Source organism: Malurus melanocephalus, unplaced genomic scaffold, assembly GCF_030028575.1.
Source record: "Malurus melanocephalus ecotype Western Australia unplaced genomic scaffold, MMel_1.1 scaffold_42, whole genome shotgun sequence".
Lineage (NCBI taxonomy): Eukaryota > Metazoa > Chordata > Aves > Passeriformes > Maluridae > Malurus > Malurus melanocephalus.
Genome location: NW_026623274.1, coordinates 290,760 through 318,119, shown reverse-complemented (window position 1 = coordinate 318,119; position 27,360 = coordinate 290,760). Strand labels below are relative to the sequence as shown.

Sequence of the window (27,360 nt, the reverse complement as noted above, 5' to 3'; positions counted from 1 at the left end):
GTAAACCGTTCTAATTAATTTTTGCTCGGGTCTTCTGCGTTTGGTCATTTGTTTGTAGGACTACATACAAATGTACAAAATCAATATTAAAAACCATTCCTGTTTAATCCTAGAAATACCACGAATTGGCTAATTTGTTAGCTATAAAACAGGATTCCTTCACATTTGGCAATATTTGTTTCTCTGCTTATTCTTTCTCTGTATGGATGACATCAAATAGCAAATAGCTCTCAGTCTGCCAGCTTCCAATGCAGGATGAATATTGATGCAGTTCTTAGTCTGATACAATCTTTAAGGAAGAGGGAAAGAATTGCTGCAATCAGGACCTTCCATAATACCTTAAATTTGTAATTTCACTTTTTCGTCTAAGGAGTTAACTAAAATMTGGTGGTTTGCTGTTGTTTGAGTTAGGAAGAGAAACTGATGATGATGCAAGGATGATGTAAATCCTGTTTACTTACAAACAATGTAGAAAATGTTGTTTCCTTGAAGAGAGGAAAAATTCAGAAGATACTTCCTTTTTACACTATCCTTAAGTACTCAGCTGTTTCTCAGAGCCACAACTCCTTTTTTTTTCTGCCTCTGCAACTTCTTTTTTCAAATCCCTCCTCCATGTTATTTTGCTTTGGCAATAGGCCATTGATTCACCTATCACTTTCATAAAGTTGAATCTTTTTTTTTCTTTTGTATTTATTTTAAGTGGCATGCCTTTTTTATGCTCTCCATCTTCAAAATGCAATTTCACCCAGSCATCAGTGGATAGAGCTAGAACAAAATTAATTCTTTCCCTTTCTCTTCTGCAGGAGGCCACATGGAGGCCCAGTGTGAAAATAGGAGTTAACACAGTTACTTAATATATTACTTCTGTCCCAGAGGAGCTGAACCCMTGGAGATCAGTGGTAATCATAATTACCATAGTTTCCCAAAGTGGGTGTTGTCATACAAAGCATGTTTTTCTAGAAGGAATAATTTTACCCAACATATTCACTCTTAAATTTGTGGAATTCAAATAGGTCAACATTGAAACCTAGAAAAAAATAAGCAAATTAAAGCAATGAGAAAAGTTATGTTTTCTTTTGTAACTGGCAAGAWAGATGTGCCTGACTGTGTGATTAATAACACTAGAGATGGCCAGAGAGAACTTGGATTTGGGAAGAACAGCTTAGGATTCAAAGAAATAATCACAGTAAATAGAGCAATAGCCATTATTTTCCCAAGCAGAGAAACCTGCTCTGTGCTGCCCACACATGACAGAATTGCATCTCAATGATTTAATGAAGCACTGAGCACTCCCAATCTTTGTGAATCAATCAGGGACACTTCCATTCCTTTGCATTCTGACTTTGCACTGAACTTCTGCATCCGTTGGTAGAATTTGCACTAAAATATGTGATGTATTTAAGACAGAGCCCTTCCTAACTTCTTTTCTTCCTCTGCACTCAGCGTTGGTAAGGCCACACCTCAAATCCTGAGTGCTGTTCGGTCCCTCAGTTCAGGGAGGACACTGAGGTGCTGCAGTGAACTCCGAGAAGGGCAATGGAACTGGTGAAGGGTCTGGAGCACAAGTCCTGTGGGGAGCGGCTGAGGGAGCTGGGGGTGTTTAGCCTGGGGAAAAGAAAGCTCTCTGAAAGGAGGCTGTAGCCAGGTGGGGATCGGGCTCTTCTCCCAGATACCCAGGGACAGGATGAGAGGACACAGCCCCAAGTGAGCCAGGTGAGGTTTGGGTGTGACACCGGGAGGAAATTCTTCACAGAAAGAGAACATTGGAATGGACTGCCTAGGGAGGTGATGACCGCCTCTGGACGTGTTAATGAAAAAGCTGTACGTGGTACTCAGTGCCATGGTCTAATTGACAGGGTGGTGTTTAGTCATAGACTGGACTCAATGATCTCAGAGGTCTTTTCTAACCTAAYTGATTCAGCGATTCTTGTAGGTCAAACAGAGCTGCGGGGGCTCTCCACAGAGCTCGGGCAGCCCCTAACAGAGGCAGCAGAGAATCGCACAGCCACCACCCGCCGCGCTCGGCTGCGGCTCTAGCGGGACCGGCCCCTCAGCCCGGGGGCTCGGCCACTCGCACGGCGGGGCCCGCCCCTCACGGCCCGCCCGCCCGCTCATTGGCCTGTCAGCCCCACGTGACCGGCGGGCGGGCGGGCGCGTGCTCGCGGGGAGCCCGGGAGCGGCGCCGGCGAAGGCGGAAGTGCGCGGCGGGGGCGCGCGGGCGGCGGCGGTGCCCCCTCAATGAGAGCCGGGGCGMGGCGGCAGCGGGAGCAGCGGGGCCGGGGGGCACAGCCGAGACGGGAGCCGGGCTGGAGCCGCCGCGCAAAGCCGGGCCTTAGCCCCGAGGTGAGAGCGAGCAGCGACACCGTGATCCCCCAACCCTTGGGGCTTGTGGAGGGCTCGGCCGTCCCGGCCTCGCGCTCTCGGTGAGGGCAGGCGGGAGTCGCCGGCTCCTGGCCGCGTCCCGGGGATGTGGCTGAGCCCCCCGGTCTCCGCACTCTGCGGAGAGGGTGGGGAGGAAGATGCCACCGGGGGTGCGGAGCAGCCCCTCCTTCTCGGGTGCGTGGGGTGAGGAGAGCCCGGCGGTTTCTGGCCGGGAGTTCCTCGGCCGTGGGAGAGCACCGGGGGCGGGCGAGGGGAGAGCGGGGGCAGCCGGTGACCGTCGGGCCTGCGCGGGAGCCGCACTGGGAGGCGAGAGGCCCCGCTCGTGGATTTGGCCGCTCCTGCGGCTCCCGGTGGTTCTGGGCTGAGGTAGCCGAGGACCGCTGTGGCTCCTATCTACAAGTGGGACCTGGGGGAGGGAAAGGGCGAGGAGGAGCTGGCCTTGAGCGTTAGCTCCTCTGGTGGATCCCTCCCGTGCAGGCTGCCCTGCCTTTCCTTGGTGCCCTCGGATAAATGATAACGTTTCGTCTGTGCGAGATAAGCAGAGGGTTTGGGATGCTGTCGGTCTCAGCTGAGCCAGAAGTTCCTGGGGGATCTTGTTTTATCTGGGTAGGTTCTCTCTGTGCCCGTCTTTATCCTCCCTGCAGCCTTACCGGTGTAGATCTTGTAGGAAGAGAAGGGTGGTGCCTGAGCRTGACTTTACCTGGAGAAGGGCAGGGAGAGAGGTGAGACAAAGCAGCCCAGTCATGTTTTCTGAACAGGTGGTGGAGGCCTAACTCGGTCATTCTGCTGGAGCCCTGTTGAATCAATTCAGTTCCGAGAATTAGCCTTGGCTACGCCTGGATATTTTCATGGTGGAAGGGAACAAGGAGACTGCACCTGCACAAGGAGCAGCCTTGCGGTTTTCAAAGCTAAAGTCTGCAGTCTGAGTAATTTTGGGGTTTTTTTTTTGTTTTTTTTTTTACCTGTTCTAATATTACTTCTCTAGTTCCAAGATCCTTGTTTCTCTTCTGAGATATAGGGAAGTGTCTATCCTCATCCTCAGAGACATGATTTTCTGGAAAAGCTGTCTTTTTTTTTAAATGTTGTAAACACTACCCCACCCCCCCAATAATTAAAATTATCCAAGTGAGGATGGGAACTAACAACTGGGAACAGACCTGTGGTTCCTGGAAGTGATTTTCTCAAAGGCTGAAAATAATTTTAATACAGAGAATGTAATAGCAACAGCTCAATCTTACTTGACAATAGCTTTACACTTATTCACATATAGCAGACTTGCTAGAATAAGTTTAACTACTTAGAGTTTTGCTTATGATTAGATGATACCAACTTACCATGGTGCAATATTTTGCATTTTTTTCCTCTACGAAATACTTGATTTAGGAACAGAATAGCCTTCAGACTACGCCTGTAAACAACTTTCCTGTGTTAGGCTTCTAGCTGTAAATTGTTTATTTCCACTTCTTTTGGAGTAAACTAACTTGATTCTGTTTTGCATTCCTGGGAGAAAGTGAAGCTGACCTATTTTTGCTGGTGTTATGTATATGCTGCAGAGGTATTTCTAGTCTAAAGATTTAGCTGAAATGCTTTACAAAACCTCGTAACTGAAAGCTTAATTTGACCAGACAATATCCTTTCTTGGCCATCCTTTAAAACTCTCAAACTTGTCTCTAATTGTCAGTGCAGTGGTACTGGAAATCTGGGTAGAAGAGCAATTGAGGCATTTTCATCAAATCAAGTCAGTAATGATAGGACACTGCCTGGACAACTTGGATGTGTGCATTGAAATCCTGGATGATTTATAGTTTCTGTGATCTAATGCCTCATTTGAGCTCTAAGTTTTTTCAGCTGCTTAATTGATTGAGCATCTACTGTTATTTGACCAAATKCTGCATAACATTATGTCCTTCTCTGGGAGGTATTGGGGTCCAAGCTCCACATGGAACAAAACTGTCCTGTGAACAGAGCGGAAGTTTTCGTGTGAAACAGCAGAACAAGCACTAGAATGATGATTTGGGAATCTGGTTCATAGTTTGTTCTTGTCCTGTAAACCTATTCACTTTCTATGCAGTGGATAATTACATGTTAACTCAGTCATTTCTTACTGATTAGATTCAAGCTCCATGTGACTGATTAAATGAATTGCTTTCTATTGCACAACGAGTTCATATGAATTAATAGCYTCTCTTAGCAGGGGTACTGAAGGAGCCTGTTTGTCCTGACAGCTGTGCAGGCACTAAGCACTCATGGGAGTGCCAGTGCACAGTGGTGTCAAGACAAACAGAGTGGTCAGTAGGTGTCTTGTGTGAGTTGCTGTAGCAAGCAGCTCAGGATGGAACGGTGGTCTCTGTGGCTTTGAGTGAAAGGCAGTGGCTGGGGAGGCCACAAAAGTAGATAAATGTAGGTGCTTCTGCTTTTCACTCCCTGAGCGCCTGTCTTCAAGTAAYTTTGCATGACTGACTTAGGAAAGGTGCTGATTCTAATTATCAGCCAGGTTTGATAGCAASTCAYTCTGTCTTGAGTTGGAAGTTTATCTCGCTGATAAAAACCTGCAGTTCTTTAGGTTTTCTCTCTTCACCTTCCAGCCCCATGTTTCTGCTAACTGTTCTGCACCACTGTCAAGCAGCGGTGATGAGGTTCCATTGCTTGCTGCYTGCTATTGCATGGAGCACCAAGGTCAGCAAGCATTCTTGGTTGTTTCACTCTCCCAGTGGTAAYAGTCAGTTTTGTGGCTTTTGTTGTATGATATAGTTGATGCTTTCCTGTTGATAAGTGGCTAAAGTACGTATATTTAAAAAGTCCTTGTTAATACCTCCTAAGGAGCAATCATTTTATTGGTAGCTCTTTTAGCCCGTTAAACAGGGCTAACCAACTTTCCTCCATGCCTGCCCCAGAAATATCAAGTTGTCATTTAAGGCTGTATAACTCATGATTTATCTCTTCATGTACTTCCAAATACTGCTTTAATAGTAATATTAGAGGATCTGTTTTGTCTCTTGTGCTTGAGATGTRCAAATGTGTTTTTCAAGACCTGTCAAAATGAAAGTTATGGAGTCATGTAATGTGAGAATGTTACTTAGGCTGATGTGTAAGTAGCTACTTGAATCTTTATGGTAACAAGGTGCTTGCTTGGAACTTCAGCTGTTTTCTGTGGAGCCTTGAGCCCATAGCCTTCTCTGCTGGAGYTGTTGACAGAGGAATAATGGTTGATTACACAAAATATGAGACTTAATGGAAATGCAGTCCTGACTAGGAATCTTTGCTGGATCACAAGTCAAAGACTGAAAAATCAGTTCTAGGATTATAAGCACTTGTTAAAGTCTTAATCCTGTCAGCTGTTACTTTGTGAATTAGTATTGCTGTCAGTTGAAGTGATTAGTGTGAAATGTTTCAGGCCACTAATAATGTAGTGAAACTGAAGGTTTTAATATGTTCTTCTTAAATTTGGAATGTGTCAAAACTAATCTGAAGTCAAAGCATAGAACTGTAAAGCTGAGAACATGCTGAGTTAAGCAGATGCTGTGATTTCTCTGGTTTCTAGCTTTTTCTGCATATATTTTTACCTGTAGTGAAAGATTATTCTTCAGAAGAGTACTGAGGACTTAGGCTTCGCCCCTATTTTGCGCATGGTTGATGGGCATATTAAACAATGTTTCCAATTTAGACTTAGTCTTGATGATATATTTTTTTTTAAGCTGGTGGTTTGAATCACAGGTCTAACAGAGAAAAGAATCCCACTTTTATAGACAAGACTGTAATGGAGTACTGCATTACAGGGTTATGCTTAACATGACAAAGCACTTTGAAAGATTATTTGTAGGAGCTACCTGAACTCTGGACTTCATGCTGCAGAACATAAACTAAAGTGGCTTCTTTTTTAAAGTAGGTGTTTCATAAGGTTAGTGCTACCCTGCTCCACAGGATGTTGTCTCGGGCACTCTCTAAAGCAGACATTTAACAAGTGTAGTAGTTTTAGATCAGGATGCATGCCAGTTGCCTCAGCTTYTCAGAAAAGAGGTGGTTTTGCTAACTGGGGAAGCTGCTCCCTGATTATGAGTTAATTGTAAAGTATGTCATGATCTTTGATACAGCCTTTTCACTAAAATGTTGCAGCAGTAAGAAACATCTCTCCATTATGGTACTGTTCCTTGGATTACTGTGAGATCTCATTTTGAATAGGTAAGGAATTCTCATTAGTGTACTTACCAAGAAGTCTCACTGACTGACTTTTATGGCAGCTCTCTGCTTTTATCTACCATGTCATAAAATAGACTAGCCAAAAAATTTAGGGAAATGGTCTTTCAAAAGACAGCAGCAGCTTCAAGCACGCATTCCTACCTCTCAGTCCACTTTATCATGTTTCAAAAGTCAGTTTAGGAATCAATTTAATTTTTTAAACAATTCTGCAGGCATTGGGATTTTACTTTTAAGTTTGTCTTATGAGGCAGACTAAATTCAAAGTAGTCTCTATTGGTTGAATCTGTTCTGAAGTTTTAATGAAAGGAAACTAATTAAAAAAAAACATTTGACAGGCTGATTGCTGGTGATTCTGTGCATCTTTATCTTCATTTATCTTGTAAAACAGTGATCAAGCAGTACACTTGTCCAACTCCTTTCCTGAAGTATCCACAACTGTCTTCTAATATCATCTAGTATAATAATATAACCATGTAGGACCATAGCACAATATSAACCCTGTTATACTCTTGTAAATAAGTATTAGATAAGGTTTCTAATTAAGTGTTAGTCATGATGGATTGGCTTAAAGTTTTCTAGCTCTGCTGTACTACTTGTGCAAGTTGAAAAATGGGCCTTCCACTTCCCACAGGTAAGACTTTTAGCAACTGTGTTGCTGGGGCACAGATTTKACTTAGAGTTGCTGAGGCTGGAAGACACTTGCGGGGACTGTCTAGTCGAGTCCTCCTGCTGACTGTGCTACTGCTGACCCATAAACTGGCTCATTGTCATCTCTAGGCAGGGCTTTGTGCGCTCCAGCTTTTCTCATGGGAAAGACARCTGTCCTGCCTTGCCAGTCCTAAAGAGCCTCTAGCCATCCAGACAACTCTSTAACCATGAGAGCTATCCCAGTGAGCTTGTAACCCCTGCCGCTACACACAGATCCCCAGTGTCTCCCGCTTGTTCCCTGAGTTGCATGCAGTAGTGTTACGAAGCACCCTATTGTGCTAATTGCCCAGGAAAGGCACAAGAGCTGGGAGATGAGGTGCCTGTGTATCAGAATAATAGTTTTTTTTTTCTTGTAAAGTGTTCTGTGGAGATATAGAATGTCTCCAGGAGCACACAAGAATAAATGTACTTTATATTCTGCACTGGTTCTGTACGTTGATGTGGCCTGTCATTTGCTAGGTCATAAAGGGAAGTGTCCTGAACTAAATATGTGCTAATTCTCTGTGGTTCTGAGTTAATAGTCTGCCACCCAAACCCAGAGTTACCAAGCATGTTATATTGTGCCACTCTGCATTCTAAGCACTCTGGAGGCTGTGTTGGAGAGCACACATTTGGCTGTAAATGCTTTTATAGTAGTAGGCAGAGCATTCTCCATGAGGGAGACAAGGATAGCACTTCTCCCATAAGTAAGGCTCTCCATAGCTTTTTAGTCTTCTTAGCCACAGGAATATTGAAATTGCATATTACCCCTATACTGGTGTAATAATCCAGTTCCCATTTGATGACAGAAATACTGCTTTTGGCTTTGATATAAAGTATATGAATACAGAAGTGTGGATGATTGTCTGTTACTGAAAACATCTGCTCCTAGTTCAGTAGAAAGGCAGCATCCTGAATGTGCAGAATACCTTGGTATGGTGTTCACTCTACCTGACTGGGGGACTGGAGTAAAGAAATCTGTTTAAAGGTAACTTAACACAGCAGCTGAATTATGGGTACTGAATGTCACTGTTGTTGCTTTGTGTGATGTAAATGCATTGACTGAAAGATGGAGAGAAAGGCTCATTGCCTGGCACTTGTGTGGTGTTGCCTGATTGAGGTCGCTTAGTGACTTGCAGCACACATCTGTGAACCCCTCTGTGAAGTGCTTAAAATAGTGTAAGTACTTTTCATAGGCTGTAGGAAGATGATTCCCCATGGGAGGTTGGATTCCATGGTTAAGAGTAAACTCAAGATAGGGGTTTATTACTTGCTTTTCTGCATTAAATATGGTCTTTACAGTGGTTTACATTTCCCCAAATGGAGATGCGAGCATGAGACATTAAGTTGGGAGGAAGGAATGTATGGTCAGAGACAGTTGCTTCTTGCTGGTATTAACTAAGCCAAATTAAATAATGTTTGGACTTCTGATTTATCCTAGGCATCCAGTTACCAGGGAAGCATGATCTAGTGAGATACATCCTCTGGGGGAGCRGCGGTAGCAGCTTGTGGCCTATCTGCAGTGTCTGGTGCTGTGTTTGTGAGACCAGTGGGCTGAGTCTGACAGCCCAGGACTGGGTAACGTTAGTGAGAGCTGCTGCAACTTTGTAGCACAGTTATGCTTGAATGGAATTCGTTGGAATTTGCTAAATCAGTGTTAGTGGCAACTTTCCTGTAGATTATATAGTTGCAGGTTTTTCACTGAAGTAATTGACACATACTGTTGTAACCTGGTAGTGAAGTAATATTTTGGTTGAGCTTTAGCCTGCCCCACAGGATCCTGATTGTGTGATCTGAGATGTTTGAATTCCCTGTTGTACTTGTTAGGCTCCTGGAGATCCAGTTAAAAATTGGTATGAGATTAACTATTAGAAGCATGTCACTGTCTCTTAGTAGTTTGGTGGACTGAGTGTATGCTGTGTATCAAAGATGAACATGTTTCTGCATGGATGAGCTTTCAAAGGAAGTATAGCTGAAWTACACGTTGCAAGTCAATGGGAGTGAGGCTGTTGAACAAGTCTGTTGCCCAAGTGTCATTTTTCTGGTATGAGCCTAATGGACTAGTGTAGACAGTGGTGTCATAATTTGCCCTAAGTAATTAGGCAACAAGACTGTTATCACCACAGTGACAAACTCTAAGCATATTAATACTGATTAATGGTATTAACTCAATGTTTGTGCTTGTAGAAGATTTCTGTCAGGTTTTCTAACAAGACCTTGCAGGGTAARAGCAATGTGGTAGATCCTTTTCCTCTAAAGTCAGTCTGTAATGTGCCTTCGGATGTTAATATTAGACTTGGAGGCTTCCTGAAAGTCCATGGAGAGGTCTAGCYAGATATCTCCCTACAGAAGAAGTGGTTTTAGCTGTAATGCGCTACTGTCTTATGTTTTTTTCTTCAGGTAACACTAACTTGCTGAAATAAAGAACATATTATACCTGGTGCTACATACAATCAGCTAGTTGCTCTGCACTGAGTAATATGGAAAAYAATGTGGAGGGTGGTTTCTTGCTTTTTTTCCCCATAAAACTCTGCGTAACTATGATGCTTGCATGCTATCTGTGGAACAGTGAGGCAATTATAATAACTGTACTGCCCACATGCAATGACAGTCTCTTGCTAGCATTGATACCTRGCTGTTAAGAGCATAAGCTTTATAGCATGACATTGCAACCTTTTTTACTTAAATACAGATATATGTGATTGGGGGGAGGGGGAGGRTGTGCTCTAGTGCCTTGAAAGCACTGTTTGAATGAAGTATTTTTTCTTCTTCTCTTAACTACTGCTCAAAAATAAGTTACTTGGCTATTTTTCTTTCACTCTGATGGAATTCTAAAAATAACCATCAAAAACTAACCAACAAAAAAAAATCCAAAAAAAAACCCCTAAACAAACAAATTCAGATATTTAAGTTCCTTAGGAACAGGGATATATATTTGCTTATATTTCACTTTAGCATGAGATCTGAGCTCAGTTTTAAAAGTGCTTTAAAGTGTTGCACTTCTGATGCTCAACTGACCAGACTGATCCTGTCCTGACTGAAGGACAGGACTAAATCTTTGAAGGTTGCAACTTTGCTACAGACTTGGACAGGATTTAGTTCCAGTTTTCCTTAGATATTAGGATTATTTTTTGCATGGTTATTGGCTTGAGATTACTGCTAATGTGTAAGGTAATGTCTGTCTGTTTGTAATGAGTAATCTAGAATGGTCCTGTACTGAATGATGTGAGAGGGCATATATTTAAGAATTTCGTCTAGCAAGTAAATGTAGGTAAAATGCTGTCAGATTTACTTTCCAAGCTGCAATGATGCATCCCTGAAAACTTATAAGAAGAGTTGGTCTGTGCTTGGCAAGGATGGAGGGGGTGATGAGGAATGACARTGTATACTGGGATTTTGTACTTAAAATGGATCACTATTGTGGTGTCCAGATCTGAGCAGAGCCTTAAAAGATGGAATCATCCAAGTCTAGCTATAATGTTGCTCTTGGAAAGAGCAGTGTGCTAGACTTTGTAGGTTGCACGGACAATGATCAGTTAAAGGAACAATGCACCTATAAGTCTCTTATTCTTCCCGTTCTGTGCAATTGCAGTTGCCAAAAAGTTCTCTGTACTAAGGCCATTCTTTTAAAAATCACTTGATATTATTAAACTTCTTTAGTCTAAATGAAGAACTTCAGGTAGCTTTGCATGCAAATGTGTGAAATAGTGGAAAGTAAGATAGCAGTATGGAGACCAGGGTCATTAGTAGGGATTCTTAATCAATTTACCTAAATTACCTTAAACAGTTTACCTAATTGGCTGGTATCCAGTGGCTGGATGTCTGATGCTATTGATACTGTTAGACAATTTTGGTATGATTTCTGGGTTCCTGCATGCAGAGGGGACTCCTGATCACAACTATATAAAAATACTGGTTTTATACTGCCTTTGATATTTTCCAGATGAGCAAGTCTTAGGGGCTMGCCTGCAGTACAGGTTCATCTCAGACTGCAGTCTTTCTTATTATGGAAGCTAATACTCTAGTCTGATTAATTTGGTGAAGTACAATTCTGGATTCAAATGGTTCCTCAATCTGTGCTTATCCTTTCCCTAGCCTTGTTRGAGATGGAGAATAATAACAATCTGGCTTCAGGTTCTAGTTTAACCTTTAGCTGCTGTACCACAGTGAATTTCCTAGTCCCAATCTTGCTTCACGTGACTGTTAGTTAGCAGTATGTAGCTCCTGCCAGAGCATAGTTGTGACAGCCAATGTCACAAAGTGTACACACAAGTCTGGGGGAGTCTAGGCAGGATTAGTAACTAATAATAATTGATTGAAAATGGTAACTTCCAGTTCCATTGTGAATTGTTACATTTAGTTTATCAAGTTAATGTATTTATTCTGTGGGGTTTTTTTCCTGTAACATTTAGGATATGACCATTGCCACTCGGAACAAGGACCTAACCTATACAAAGAGGTTAGATCCTTTCATGCATRCAGAGAAAAGTAGTTCTTTGCCTTAAGTCTCTGCTTTTCATCCTGATACTAAAGTATTAAGTTTTCAAAGTCCATTTTAAGTTTCCTGTCCAGACCCCTTGTCTTTTCAACTTCCAAGTTTACTAGTAGATTCTAGGGAGAGAAAATGCCTACCTGACTACCAAAAGCGAATCTGAGGCTTGAGTTTCACTCCAGTGCTCAACCCGGACACTGCAGCAGGGTGGTGGCTGCACCAGCCCCTTGTCTGAGTGAATTGTGAACAGGATCAGGAAACTGCCCTGTTTCTGCAGCAATATGAGGAACTGCTTGGCTGCTATAGTTCTACTTTCTTTGGCCTTAGTTGTAGAAACTGTTTTTCTCCCTTCACATCAGCACTGAGGTGTGCTCTTGGTGTTGCAGATGGAATGGCTCTGCTGCAGGAGGAGATGGGCTGGAACAGCCAGGGGCAAGGCAGAGGGGACTGAGGGACAGGGGATGGTGATGGCAGCGTTGGGTGATATAAATGGGGACTGTGAAACTGCTGCCCCAGTGTGCTCTGCAAGACATCTCATGCTGAATGAAATCCTTGATCCAATTAAACATGGCCCAGAAAAATCTATAACCACAACTGAGAAGGTAGAAACAATCCTCCAGTATGTGGGGAAGGATATGAGGATATCCCAAGCAGAAATTTTTACTAAACACATAATGATCTCTGTTTAGCTTGGAAGCCATTAACTGGATATATGCCAAGAGGTAATATATTAGCACAGCAAAAGAAGATAGAGTAGCATTTGTAATTTTTCAGCCTGCATATCCTAAAATTTTCACTGGCATTAAATATGCCACTTAATCTCAAATGGTTTTTTTCAGTTGAATTACCAGTTGGGGCATTTACAGTCCATCAAAAGCTAATGGAATTTCAGTACTTAAATATTTTCTGGGTAACCTCAGAACGGCTGAGGAGCTCTTACAGTTCATAGCTCAGTGAGATTGTTAATTAGTTTTGTGATCCAGGGAATTTCTGTGACTACATTCTTGTGGGCATATCACAGAACCAAACACTTCAAAGCCTCTAATTCATATTCTGATAAATGAGGATCACTAAAATACTGTTGCAAAGCCTTGTTTTTTTCTGTGCTTGCTTTTGATGACATCATATTTAAGTCTTTATAATAGGTTGAATACCCAGATTTTCCTTTAAAAGTAGGTATCTGAAGGGTTTAACAAAGCTCCTCTGTCAAGCTGTTGGGCTAAGGGTTTTTAGAATCCTGTTTTAAAATCCAAAGAATGGCTGCTTTCAGTGGCAGGATAGCAATGAAAAGAAATGTCCAAAGATATCAGCTGCAAGAGAACAAGGGCTGATCTCAGCAATTTTGAGCTTAGAGCTTTATTTCAGTTTTAAATCTCAAACTGAATGGAAGAACTAGAAGCAATTCCAATTAAAGCCTTTGGAGGGTCTCAGATTCTTTTATTACAGCAGCAGAATATTTATTGGAAAACAGGTAGACTTAGTGAAGCTTCTTGGGTTTTTTTCTTATGTACTTACATGAACTGTAGCATAATAAATTCCTTTCTTGTGAAGTGACAAGCGCTTTTTCCTTTAAGTGCTGTGCAGCTGTGGTGTCTTAATGCATGTGAAGTAAAAAGGTATGTGAAAGTGTGGTCTGGTTTGAAATACATGTAATTATTCAGTCATAGTCTTTGAATCTTGTTGCTAGGTAAACCAGTCCTGTTTGTAAACTGTGTTCTGAGTAGTTTAACTGTTTAGGTTGAGGAGAGGGTGGAGAAAAAGCAGTTTGCTAAGATGTTTATAAACAATTGCCTTGAAGTGCTCAATTTCAAGGGACCAGCCACGAATGACACATTATGCAGGGGGCCTTAGTTAACCTGCAGAAGTTGTAACTAAACAGACAGGACAAGGGAAGGCTGTAATAGTTGGTGAGTTTAGGGTTAGGTATCTTACATTGTAGGTGGCGTGGTTTGATTAGTCTCATGGCCAAGTAGAGATCTTCAGTAAATCAAAACAGSTGATTAGTAACTCCCATGGTTTGAGTTGTAGATTCTGTGCTTCATGTGGGGAGCCTGTGGCTGGTTGTAACCTTCCTTTCTTTATCTGAAGAGCATCTTTCACTAGCATCACAAAGCTCCTGTTGTGCATAGGGCTGTGTGTTACCTGTATAGATTAAGTGCAGAGATATCAAGCCAATGRCTTAATCCTTATCTTTTAAAACAGGTGGAGCAGGTGATTACTTCTAATTTCTAAAAGATGAAAGACCGACAGAAAATGTTTATTCTGAATGGGGTCTGTCTAGAAGTTTATTTCAAAGCAGGATGAATGGTAACCAGAAGAAACCATYTCTCCTACCTGCCTCCCCTTTCGGAAGGCTTGGGGTGTGCTTTTTGTTTGTTTTTTGTTTTTCACAGCTTATGACACTTAGCATATGAAGCTTGACATGGTGTCATTAAACCTGAGGGTAAAATGACAGATGGAAATTAAAGAGATTGACTGACGGCCCAGTGGATTACTTCTTGTCCTGTCAGAGGAATGTTAATCTTGCTGAAAAGTAAACTCTACGCAAACAACAAGTAAAGAGCAATAGAGGAGGCATTTTACCCCACAGCATTAGGTGTGGTGATACTCAGAGTAAGTTCTTCAGCAGATGTACTCTTTGCCTTAAATCTACGTCTCTTAAACTGAAGGGAATTGAGTAATGTTTTAAAGGAACTACAGTTGTCACAGGTTCTTCTAGACACTGCTACTTTTTTGAGAAGTGGTTGGCTTTCCCAAGGCATGTTTTTCTGTGAGCAGGTAAGTTAATGTCAATGTCTTGGCTGCCTTAAGAATGCTTAATGTACACAATAGGAAGAAAATTAATCCTTGCCTATTCAGAGATAACAGAGGAGAGAGCTTCCATATGTGTACTTGTGTTTAAAATTTTTAAAATTTTTTATTACATTCTTTAACCTCAAGGAACTGTTAGGTGTGAGCTTTTGAACCATGTTGTGTAAACTGTTTTTTAGGCTGCAGAGGTGGAGATAAAAGTAAACAAACAGTTGGCTCCAATGCCTTCTCTTGTTTTATTAGAGTATTCCTATTATAATCTCACCATGCCCCTTTCTGAACCAATGATGTGTTGTTAGCCTGTTTTTCTGTAAGCACTGCTACTTCTRCACTGATACTGTGTTAATCATATGTCACCCTGATTCAGTCTTGCCTTGTCCTCTGTCCTTGTCTCTGCACTGCACTGCCTGGCTCTTCTGGGCTGGAGGGGGCCATGCTCCCTCTGGTGCCACCAAAGAAGAGATGCTTTGTGTGAAGCTTCTGGGACCTCACTGAGTGCACACAGCACAGGGGCTATTGGGAAGTGTTGTGAGCATACTCCTGCATTCACAGGGTCTGTGTAGCCCTCATCCTCTGAAACATTCAAGTGGCACTTGGAACAGCTCTGCAGCGAAGATCAAGTGCCTTGGCCATGAAGARCTTTAGATGCAATTGAGCTCTAAATTTTTATGCTGTTGGGTGGGTTTTATTTAGTATTATATTTTGATTATGAATTGATTAGTATGGTATGGCTGACATTGCAATTTCTACAGGCCATTGTTGGGGTGGAATAGAGAATGAAGACTTTAAATATTCTCTCCACTTACCTCTATGATGAGTTCTACTAAATCAAGTTTATCAGTATTTTGCCTAAAAAACAGCAATTCATTTACCATGACCATGTAAAGATGTGGTATTTGTATTGACAGGACAAAGAAATCTTTTCTCTCGGCTAATTAGTAAATTGTCTTTATTGCTGTTCCATAGCACAGTGGAYTAGTGCTGCTGCCTATTACATATTCCTAAATTTGTGATACCAAAAAAGTGTGTAACTTGAGAGCTTTGTGTTAYGTGACACAGCGGTTACAACAATGTTAGGATGCCTGATAAAAGGATACTCACAGGTTGAAACCAGTCATAGTAATACTGAAAAGTAGCTGAGGGTTRCTTGGCTTCTCCAGAAAGCAGCTTATCTACTACTGTGAAAAACAGACTACTCTTGAACTAGGACAAAACAGCATTCTCTACAACTTAAGAACAAGCTGTTTTATTTCTGGGGCACTTAAAAGTCCCTGAACTATCTCATTGTGTGGCCTATCTGTAGCTTTTGTTCCTTGGGTGTTTATGTTCAAGCAAGCTGAATTCCAGTTTACTATCTGTAGACCATGTGGATAATAGTGAAAGCAACAACTTTGGGAGTTCAGATGCTGCCAATTTCTTCACATTCCCTTGGCAGGGAGCTCAGTCCTCTTTCTCTCTTTGGTCTCTGGTAATTAAGAGTTAAAAACCAATYTTACAATTCTCTTCTGGTTTAGAATTTGTGTGGCAATTGCTGAACTCACTGCCCCCAACAACTGTGTGTTTGTGCTGTACAGGGAGAGCCTGTGGAGAAGTAGGAGTTGTCACACCCTATTTCTGTACTAAGGAGTGTCCTGGATGAGGGAGCTGATGTATAACATAATAGAGAAGATTACCAGAGGAAAATATCTGTCTTCACTTACCAGTGTTTATCCCAGAATGAACACTTAAAGATGATTAATTTGCATTGCTGTACTAAAAGTGTGTAGCAAACAGGTGTGAGTAAAAAAACTCTGCATGGAAAAATACTGCTGCTCAGATGTTTGAAAATGCTGTCCTGAGGGCACTTCTTGATTGTTGGCATGTTTGTTCTTGTATGCACTAGTCAATGAGAACTTAGTTTGATTTGTTGCTTTTCAGAACATCAGGTCATGACAAGGGGAAAAATATAGTCATCATCAGTGTACTCCAAGGGCCCTTGTCCAGGCTGGTAATGGAATTGTCAGTCTCAAAACACATGGATGCATGGAGCAAACTGGGTTCAGGGAGAGGTTTGGACTGGACAGCATCCAAAGGTCCCTTTCCAGGCTAAATAATTCTATGGTCTGTTTGTAGGCTGATGATCCCTTAGTCTCTAGTTAATTTTGTTTAGGGCAGCTGGTTGTCCTGAAGCTTTTTCCAATATACTACTCAGTAACTTTTACTGTTGGCCTTGTGTTTCAGTGTAGTAGAGCTTGATGATGTAGTAGTTCCAGTGTTTTTCTGGAGTAATTTTGGCTGATACAGCCGCTTCCTACAGCAGTGTTTTCTGACTGCTCTGCTCTTCTCCTTACAACTCWCTGCCAGGATATGAGCAGCTGGGGTCCTTTGTGGTGCTCTGAGAACACAATAGTTGCCCTCCTGTATCTCCCATATATACTTTATGTGTCTGRAATACTCATATTTGGGGCTTTTTCTGTGTGGGAATGCTGACTGCTGGCATGTCTTTGTTTCACTTATTTTATCTTCAATGTGCTGTCCTTAGAGATGCTGCTCTGTGTTAATCAGTGTGGCAGCTGCTGTTCATGCTTCTGGTAGAACTACTGTGTCCAGCAACTCTTGAAAAAGCCCAAAAAAAAAAAAGAAGAGTATTATTTTTAAGAAGCCTCCAGCATTTAATTACTGGGCTTGCATAACACACAAACAGAGGCTTGTTAGCTAGGGCTTGTTTATTGAAGCTTACTCCTTTATGGCTTAACAACATCAGGAGAAGAATAGGAACTGAGATTTTTTTGCAGTAAAGCAGGATTTTTTTTCTAAGCAAATTAGATTTACAGCATCAAAAAGCAGGAAGAGTGAAAAAAAAATGCTAATGCTATGTCATAAGACTTTCTGCTAGAAGCTTTTGCAACTTGTTTCTGCCAATTTACTGTGTATCTCTGCTGTTTTCTAAGCCTACATAGGGAGAAGATCAAAAGCTAGATTTCTACCTATAAGCAGATCTAAAGTATAGCTGTATCAACATTAAAGAAATATTTTAGAAAGGTGTGAAGCCTTATAATATGAACAATAAAAACCACTTAATTTCATGTTGCTTGAGAAAGAATGTATTTTTCTTTGGAAACTGCTATAGACAGTTTTGTAGGCTTGGTTTAYAAATAAGAGTAGCTTGTTAGAAGCCTTTGGCACTTCTATTAATCATAGTTTTGTCACAAATAGAAGGTATTTGTTTTAATGCCTTGTCCTACTCATAATTTAGGTGTGGTTTGTGTTCCAGTGCATTGGAGTGGCCCAGTCTTCAGGCTTGTGGGCCAGGGTTTTAATCTGGTCTTTCAGCACTTTACCTGCATGCAACCCTGATGCTGCCAATATCGTGGATGGCTGACTGTGTTTCTTCTGTCTGCAGATCTAATTGGTTGCCTGGCACTTTGTCTGCAGCAAGCAGGACGATGGCTGCCAGCAAGAGCAAGAACCAGAGTTCCTTGGCCCTCCATAAAGTGATTATGGTTGGCAGTGGAGGTGTGGGCAAATCTGCACTYACACTTCAGTTTATGTATGATGAGGTAAGTAACTTTGGTTCAGCTTCTCCAAAGCACAAATTCATACAGTTTGCTAAGTTTTTTTTTCTGTGGGACAGTGGAACTAAATGTGATGACATAAATRGCAGGAGTAGAATGTAGGAAGCTGGGAGACATGTCCTCTGGGAACTTAYCTGGCTAAAGGTGACAAAATTGATACTCATTTGTGAAAGAACAGTCTTCAAAAMTCATGCATAATGTGCGAGTGCTTGTGTACAGAAGCTGTTACTAGTTGGAGTTGAACTTTAATTTTGTAATTTTGGTCAGTTAAGGCAGTGAAGTCAGAAGGAAACATTTTAGCTCATTCTGAGCCAGGTGATGAAGTAGGCATGCTCATAGCCAGAATTCTTCCATGCTGGTATACAGGAAGCTAGATTAGGCAGTCCAGACTAGGATGTGGAGAAATACATGATCCTGTAATTCAAAAGTTAGGTACTTACACCCTAGAGATAAATACTATATACCTATATATACTGTAGTGGTGTAAGTATCTGAACAGATTATGTAGTCATTAAGAAAAGCCAGCCAGCTTAACTGTGCTTAATTGTTGTGTTCTGAGGCTGAGATGCTCTTAGCATCTCTACTCCCATGCTGGAAGTGTTTTGTCAGCACAGAACTACACAGGCAGTGRCTATATGCTCAGTGGGTCTGAGCAATACTGAATGGACTAAAGTATGTGGCTGTATAATTAYGGAGCAAGCTTTCATGTTCAGCAGCTGGATGCTCTCATCTACACCTCTTAAAAGTTCRGATACCTGTAACTGAAGTATATTCAAATGCATTTTCTTAAAGTGGGAGACCTAGATAATGCCAGCAGATTGCTGCTAACTTACGCTGCAACTCTGTTCTTAAATTGTACTGAAGTTGCTGAAGTGTTTTGTGTAGCAAGCTTCTCTTGGCTAGGCAAACTGGYTCTTTGATGTATTAAGTGCTTAAATAATTTGCTTTTAATAGTAAACCTAAAAAAAAGTGGTGGAATTTAATAGCTGACTGAATTCTGAGAAGGTTTTGGGGAATTTAAATGTCACTGAAGTGAAAGAAGTGATATGGACAAATRCGGAGACTGTTTGACAGTAATTCTAAACACTAATCCCTTTCTTGTCAGTTTGTAGAAGACTATGAACCTACCAAGGCTGACAGCTACAGAAAGAAAGTAGTTCTGGATGGTGAAGAAGTTCAGATAGATATTCTGGACACAGCRGGACAGGAGGATTATGCAGCTATCAGAGATAACTATTTCCGCAGTGGGGAAGGGTTTCTTCTYGTCTTTTCAATAACAGAGCATGAATCCTTCACAGCAACAGCAGAGTTTCGGTGAGTAGCTTCTSTCCTAGACAGGGGAAAATATCTGCTTCCTATGTTTCTCTGACAACTCTGCTTAAAAGCTGCAGCTCTTTATCTTTTGTCTGTTACCATKTGATCAATAAAAGTAACACCTGACCATTTTGCTGTCAGTAACTGGTAACCTAAAACACAGTATTCAGCCTCTGGCTTTAGTTGTCTTCATGCTTGTGACTTATGAGTACATTATGCCAGCAGCAACCTCAGGCAAGTAACAGGTTCTTGGACTCTTAAAACAGGCACATTCCAGCCAATTTTCAGTCTTCATGGATGTGAAGTTTAATTATCTTAGAACAGTACTTCTGGAATTAAGTCTGTCTTTTGGCCAGGTTTCACAGTATTGCTTACTGCTAGAAGCAGGTGCTCTAAGGAAAGGAAGGATTAGCCTTCACTTTCAGGTATGGATTGGTGCCAAACATGGGTTGGCAGCCAAGCACTGCTATTGTAGGCAGACGTATTCCTAGAAAGACACAGAGTAGTAGTAAGCACTTCCATTTTTCTTCTTGGGCTTAGCAGTTCTGGTGTAAAAATTGGCACCAGACTGACCACAGAAACTACTTGTGTAGTGTGGGGAGTAAATAAAAAAGCATTTAAACCACTATTCTGGTTTTAGAATTCATGTAGCCACATTGTTCAGGGCTAGTGTTCTAACTCTCTTTTGATAATAGCTGTTGCCTCAGTAGAAGGTAAACTGGAGATTTCTTTCAAGTTATACAGCTATTCTAGGCAAATGTCCCAAAGCATAGGAAAATTGTTCAGAGTTTCTTATGCTTGTCAGAATAACAGCTCTTTATCAGTCTGCCTCATATTCSCTTTCCTTCAGTGGTACAAGGTCAAGAGATGCTAAGTGGTAATGCAAGTGCTGCCGCTAAGATAGATGCCTGTTTCTAGGTTTTTCTTAAAGCCAAGCCAAATTCCCTCTGCACTTCAGGACTTTGGTCCAGGTTCTTAAAATATCATACTGTTTCAACAGTAGTAGAAGACCACAGGATCTTTTAAGAGGTGTAAAAATACAGTTCCTTCATCACATAATATTTGATTTTGCTGTGCTTCAGAAGGCTGACAGTCATGGGGCACAMAAGCAGCACTCAGTTTTCTCAACTGGAGCTCTGAAAGGAGTCAACAGTTCAGCAGTTGTAGGACTGCAAAATTGAGTACTAAGGCTCTTCCTGATGTAAGATGGAGGAAAAGGTCACGTAGCACTCAAAGAGCACAAAGAAAACCAGACTAGTGAAAGCACTTGGTTTTGGCTTATGTGCCTAAGTGAAATAGAATGCTATACCCAAGGCTTAAGGCTTTGAATGAAAAAGAGTAGGAGTGTTTATCTTGGCAGTTTGTTTTCTTTGTCAGACTTCTGTAACTAGGTTAACTGTGTTGGTTCAAGATTCCAGCATAGCAGAACAATGAAAAATCAATGCTAGCCCTGAAGATGTGCAAGAAGGGCCTAAGAGCCTTGTGATGCAGAATTTCCTACTTTTCAATGGTTCAGAAGTAAACAAATAGTGAAATTAGTTAAATGGAATATTTAGTTAGGCTGACATGCAAGAGCCAGCTCCTTGGCCCAGGAAGGAGGGGAATGGGTAGTATGAGTCACCAGCATCCCAGGCCAAACTGCAAGTTGGTATTGTTGATCTGTAAAGTTCCAGAATTCTAAAACTGTGAAAAAGTTGAATATTGAATGAACTGTGGGCTTGTCTTTAAACCCTAGCTCTCCTGCTGATGCTATGCATTCAGTGTTTGCTTTCAGTGCCTCTGTAATCTGAAAATGTGTGAAGGTGCAGTCAAATGCAATAGCAGATTGTCTGCTTCAGTGTTAATGCTATTTTAAAGTCTCATGTATTCTCCATGCATTGTTATTTTGTGGATGGAAAATGCAGGCATCTGAAGCAGTGTGGTAACTGAGTGAGATGAGAGGGTGTAGCATTGTGCTCGTGCCTCGTTTAGCTCTTCTTAACAAAATGAAGCAATCTAAAAATAGTTTGTAGTTGGTGGAGTTCTTCCAGCATCTTAGATGGATGGCAGCATGTGTCAGTCTTTGTGTTTTACCCCAGTAATGGCACCAAGTGAGACTGGTATGCAACATCCCTCCATCTCCTTACCTGGATGCTGGTAGGTCCTCTTAGCATGACAGGTTCATGCTGACAGTTAAAATATCGTCCTGGARTCTTTGAAGGAAGAAGATTGCTAGCATTTTAGTTCAGCATTGTGTAGTAACTGTCTCCTTTGGGTAAAGTTTAGGTAGCCATTAGGAATGACCTCTGCCAGCTATGTGGGCTGTTCCCAACCTACTGCCTTGGCAAAGGCTTGATATTGTCCAGACCTATATTGAGATGTGATGCAGACTGTGAATTGAAGACGGTGACTGAATGCCAAAGTGGAACTTGGCAAACATGGCACTTGTACTCTTTTCCKCATTCAAATGTGAACTCCTGCTGCTGGTTGCTCTTCTGCCATACAGTTCTTCTTTCCTAGAGCCTGATTACTCACTAACTAAATGGTAAAACCATCCTTCTGGAAGTGTGAGGCTCTCTGTAGTGTAAAGCCCGTAGCATTAGTATGTTAACTTGGAATAATTTAAAGTGTGAGTCCAACTGTTGGGAAATACCCTGCTGTAAACACTGGTAATGTGCCGACTACTTGATCCACTCCTTGTAAGTGTAGGAGTTTTGTTGCTACTACTCACACAGATGTTTTTTATTTTGAATACCTAATGCCTTAGGGAGCAGATCCTGCGTGTGAAGGCTGAAGAGGATAAAATCCCTTTACTGGTAGTGGGAAATAAATCTGACCTGGAGGAGCGCAGACAAGTGCCTGTAGAAGAGGCTCGAAGTAAGGCAGAAGAATGGGGGGTGCAGTACGTAGAAACCTCTGCCAAAACTAGAGCGAATGTAGATAAGGTAAGACAAATGACATCTGCTCCATTAGATCATTGCCACTTGTTTAGTAGCTACTCTTGTTGGGACAAAAGCAAGTCCATGATTTGGCTTTTGAAAGCCTAGTTTATAAAAAAAAATAAATAACTTGTTTGAATGTGTACGCTTAAGCACATAGCTAGCTTAGGAACAAGTTAATGCTATTGTCTTGTTTTAACTGAAGCAATAGTTTTCAATAATAATATGGATAAACGGTTCTAAGGATACCCTGAAGTATGTTATTTTGTTTGTAGAGTRTGTCCTACTTACACAGACACTTAGAAATTGTTCCACCTTCCTTCCCRTAAAGCTACATGTAGTGTGGTTAATCTTAAAGATTTTATTCTTATTTTCTGCCAAGACTACTTTGAGTTTTGAGAACTGTTTTTGCTGTGTCCCTGTCCTGTTTTGATTTGTCCTTGGTGGTACACAACAGTTATTCTCTCATTATTTTGCTGCTGGTTTCTTGTGTTAACCAGTGGTGGTGTGATATTCCAGAGGAGAAATGAATTATGACTATGGAGTATTTGTCTGGTATARAGGACAAATCAGTTTCAATCATCCCCTTTATTTTGTGGGTAGTGAGGACTTCTTGAAGGAAGAGTGCCTTTTTTACTTCTTCAGCTCACAGAAGATGATCTGAAATTACTGTTGAGCACCCTAAGGACTCCAAATGTGTTTTGCTGATAGGCATTTGTTTAAATATTACAAATTGTAAGAGATACAAAGAGATTTGTATCTCTTCGGATAAAGAACATTTGCAGCTAGCTGTACTCTTAAGTTCTTCTAGACAGCTTCCTGTTCTTCTGTATTAGTTCCCTACTGGAAATGTTGTTGGTTCACAAGTTACTGACAGGAACTCCTTCTCTCATTAAAAGGACATGGCATAATTTAAAGGACATGGTTTAAAGGACATGGCATAATTTGAGTTTGGTAAAGAACCATTATGAGTAGCAGAATGCTACTGGGAAGTCACCATCATTGCATAATGGGTGATGTAATGAAACATTAATATTTAGACTTGCTTTTGCTTAAAAGCATCTCATATTACTAATGAATGGCTAGCCTGTTTTATATTTAGACTAGTTTTCTGGTCAGTTGGGTTTAACAGCAATGGAGCTGTGTGTTTGTAGTGTACCAGCATGGTGGTCTAGATTTGCTGTTACAGGTCTTCACTGGCTAGCTCRTGTGGCATACTGGTTATCCTCTATGTAAGCACTGTTTGGTGTATTGTAAGATAAGTTATTAATCTTTGTGGTGATTGTTTATTAATACTGTGGCTGAATAAAAAAAGTACTTTAGGGTTTTGAATGATAAACTAATCTATTTTTGATCAGAAGCATGGGCTTATTTCCAAGTATCAAAGGCTTGAGAGTTCCCCACTTGGAAAAAAAACCACACTCTAGTTCTACAGAGTGATGCTAAGCTCTTGTTCTGTAACAACAAATAAATTGCTAAAATTTATTTTAACAATTATATAAAAAAAAAGTTAAAATAAAAAGAAAAATAACAACTGTACAGCAAAACAGGTCTTGTATCTTAAGTGATATGTACCTAGGCATCAGGAATACAGAAATTGACGAAAATTTTGGACAGAACAACAGAGAAACATGAAAGAAAGCATGACTTTCTCTGAATCTTTCTTATAACRTAGTCTTGAGAATTTTTTGTGCCTTGTCACTTGAATGCTGCACCTTTGTAATTATAGACCAGGCAGAATACTACCAAGCAGAGTGCACCTGTAACTACATGGAAAGGACTGGATTAAATGCTTGCCATAGTTAACAGCAGTGGGAATGTTTGCTAGGCACAGACAAATGTCCTCATGAGCTCTGAATGCTGCTTTTGTGCAAGAATGGTATTCAACAAAAAGCTCTTAACACACGGGTGTTGAATTTGTTTGATAGCCAGGTAAGATTGTGCAGCTTTTTGCCCCTGCTTGGTGCACTACATGATTCTGATGTTGTGTTTGTCACTGGGATCTTTGTCTAGACTTACTTCTGCTGTGTGGAGTAGAATGTAGTTCTACATCTTTATTTGCTGCCGAATACGGGAGTTTTTTATCTGCTTTTCAACGGTTGATCCTGTTTAATTTTTCCTTATTTTTCCCTCCTAGGTATTCTTTGATTTAATGAGAGAAATAAGAGCAAAGAAAATGTCAGAAAACAAAGACAAGAATGGCAAGAAAAGCGGCAAGAACAAGAAAAGCTTTAAAGAAAGATGTTGCTTACTGTGATGCTTTGGAACTGTAAATATCTATCTACAGGTGGCATGGATAAAATACCACTAAGGATATAGGGCTGGATTCATGAAAGGAAGTCTGTATTGACTCCTTTATCTTTTGCTTTGCATATCACACCTTCAAAATGTGAAAACAGAACTTTGCAACCATTTTCAATATCCAACAAAACCTTTGCCTACTTAAACTGAAATAGGCTTCATCTTCCAACTTTCCAAACTAGAAACAGTTTCAGAACTACAATCCTTCTGCTTGGTTACACAATGTACTTTTGTATTAACTTCCTTCTAATGTTTCTCTGTGTTTCTCTTGAACCTCTACTGGCCTTAACAAGCACAGCTGTTCAGGTTCAAACACTTYTTCCCGCTGTTGCTGCCCTCCTTGATGGTGCAAACTTCAGAAAGGCTAGATGACACCTGGTAAAGGGTTTGAGTCTCCATCTTCTCTTAGTTGTCACTGGTATTTCTTACACTTGAAATCTGCTGACTTCCTCCCCACACTCCATGTAAGAAATAGCAACTGACAGTTGAGAGCCAACTCAAAACAACTTTCTTCTGTTTAGTCAATACAGCATTCATGAATCAAGCCTATGGACTCAATTCAGACTCATTTAGGCAATGCAAAAACTGATATTTAAATACAGGCTAGATGCATTCCCTTCTGGGGTCTGTCTTCTCATCCTTAAATTAGTGGTATGGGGTGAGAAAATGACTGTAAACCTTTCTTCAAAAGGAATAGTATTATCACCATCTCCCTGAAATGCTGTCCTAGGTTTCTTCCATGTATTGTCTCCACTCAGTTACACTCTACATCTATCATCTTTCCCTTCTCTTGTACTGGAGTGGAAATAGGTGTTGATTTAATCAGTTATGTTTATATTGGAACACTTGTGATGATAATGTTGGAAAGTGAGAACATCTGCATCTGTCTCTTGTCTTGTTGAAGATGAAAATGTTGAATAAGGGTGGGTCCCATCACACAATCATGACTTGGAATAGGTGAGGCATATATGCTACCTCTCAATGATTACTTGGCTAGTGAGCTGTATGGTGTCAAAAAGCAAATGAAGTTAAGCAGTTGCCCCATCTATTACTCACTGTTAATTTAATATGTACTGTTTCTGATGCACAGCAACCTAGCACGTGGTGAGTTTTGCTGTCAGTTATGCAATGGTGGTCATGTAGTGTTCAACAAAAACAGTCCAGAAGTGGAAAAGTCAGTGCTTAGCAGGTTCTGTTGTCAGCTGACTGAAATGAACTTTCTGATGCAGTTTAAATTAAGTGCAGTTGCCAAAAGTCACTTCTGTCACTGTGGAAAAGAACTCTTCCCTGGTTGTGGAGTCTGTCAATGAATTATGGCTATCTTCTGCCTTGAAGGAGTAGAGAAACTTGAAGAGTGACTGTATCTTGCTTGTAACTGGATGCTTAAAACACACTTGCTTGGTGAAAGTAATCTAAGTGGTTGTTCAATGAAAGCTCACTGCAGCACTAAATTAACAAATAGTGTTTCTTCCTGAGATGAAGGAGTAGTGAATACTGTTCAGTACTTAGTGTTGTAATTTGAGGTTGAAAAATATTTTTTAACATGTACTAGACTGCTTTTGTGCATTCCATCTCTGAACATTGAAAAAAGATGTGATCTATATCAGATCCTCTGTTGGCCTGAGGTTTCACAGGGACTTACCACGAACCATTGTCTTCCATAACTAGTTCATCTTGTCAGGCAACTCATTGGATTGGGGAAACTGTACTAAATAAAAGGTGCTGTAATCTTCATTCTTGTCAAATTAAATTCCTTCTTTGTTACTGTTCTGGGCAGAAAGAATGGTTAACTAGTTCTGGAAATGCTTCTCTGTTTACAGTATAATTAATGGTGATGTTGGCTTTGTAATACCAATACTGTTTTRAAGCAGAAGCTGGAAGCCTGCTGGCTTACAGAACTTGTCACWTGAGCTGTGTCACCTGTGTTTAAAGCCTGAGCACCAAATAGGACACTGGGAGCTGTAATACTTCCAACAAAGTTTCCTCTTGAACTTGTGTGGATGGAAGTCCATTTCTGCATGTATATTGTGCATATATCAAATTCATGTCTCCTTCTGGAGGAAGACAGCTCACTTAGGTTTGGTTTTAGTTGAGACTTAACCTTTAAGTCCTTAATTAACCTAAAGGATAAACAGCAGTTGAGTTCACATTACAAGCTTATCTAGGTCAAGCCCCTCTGAGGCGGGCTGTAAAATGTGTCTAACAAAACTGAATAAACTGTCCTTTCTGTATGAATAATGAATTCAGCAAAGCTCACAAAGAGCAGCTCAGCTGTAATGGCTCAAGATGCCTTGACCTTTGATCTCTGCTCTTAGAGTACCTGACAGTATTTGATAGGACAGATGAATTTCTTCTCAGAACAGCGAGTCTCCCACTGGCGTTCTTACAGTCCACGTACTGTTTTCACTCAGGTTTTGTTTTTTCCAACTGATAAAGCTATGCCACTGAGGTGAACTTACTTGGGAGAAGGTGCTTGCTGCTTCATGGCTTGATGTTGCATCTCTTCAGTGTTCTGTGCTTGTCACCTGCTCCAGAAAGACCAGGCCTGGAGACTAAATGCAGCAGCTTTTCAGTATTCCTTTTCTGTACTTGTGAAAAACTCAGTTTAACTTGCCAGTTACAGCTGAAAACACAATAAACAAAGCAGCTACCTTGCCTATGTTGGAACAGTGAGCAACCAGCATTCTGACTGGTACCAGGAAGG

General features: G+C 41.0%; 1 protein-coding gene across 2 annotated transcripts in view; it reads left to right on the top strand.

Annotated features, from left to right (window-relative positions):
• Nucleotides 1-27,360, top strand: part of RALB (RAS like proto-oncogene B) — a 45,760-nt gene extending 18,400 nt beyond the window's left edge. Inside the window, exons 1-5 of one of the 2 annotated variants that reach the window (XM_057364752.1) lie at nucleotides 2,185-2,343; nucleotides 17,952-18,108; nucleotides 19,229-19,437; nucleotides 22,184-22,361; nucleotides 24,493-27,360. In XM_057364752.1, the coding sequence (XP_057220735.1) occupies nucleotides 17,995-18,108; nucleotides 19,229-19,437; nucleotides 22,184-22,361; nucleotides 24,493-24,612 (621 nt within the window). In that variant the 5' untranslated portion in view covers nucleotides 2,185-2,343; nucleotides 17,952-17,994 and the 3' untranslated portion in view covers nucleotides 24,613-27,360. Of the gene's footprint in view, nucleotides 1-2,184; nucleotides 2,344-17,951; nucleotides 18,109-19,228; nucleotides 19,438-22,183; nucleotides 22,362-24,492 lie in introns of those variants that run through there. The other variant, XM_057364753.1, reaches the window with a different exon arrangement.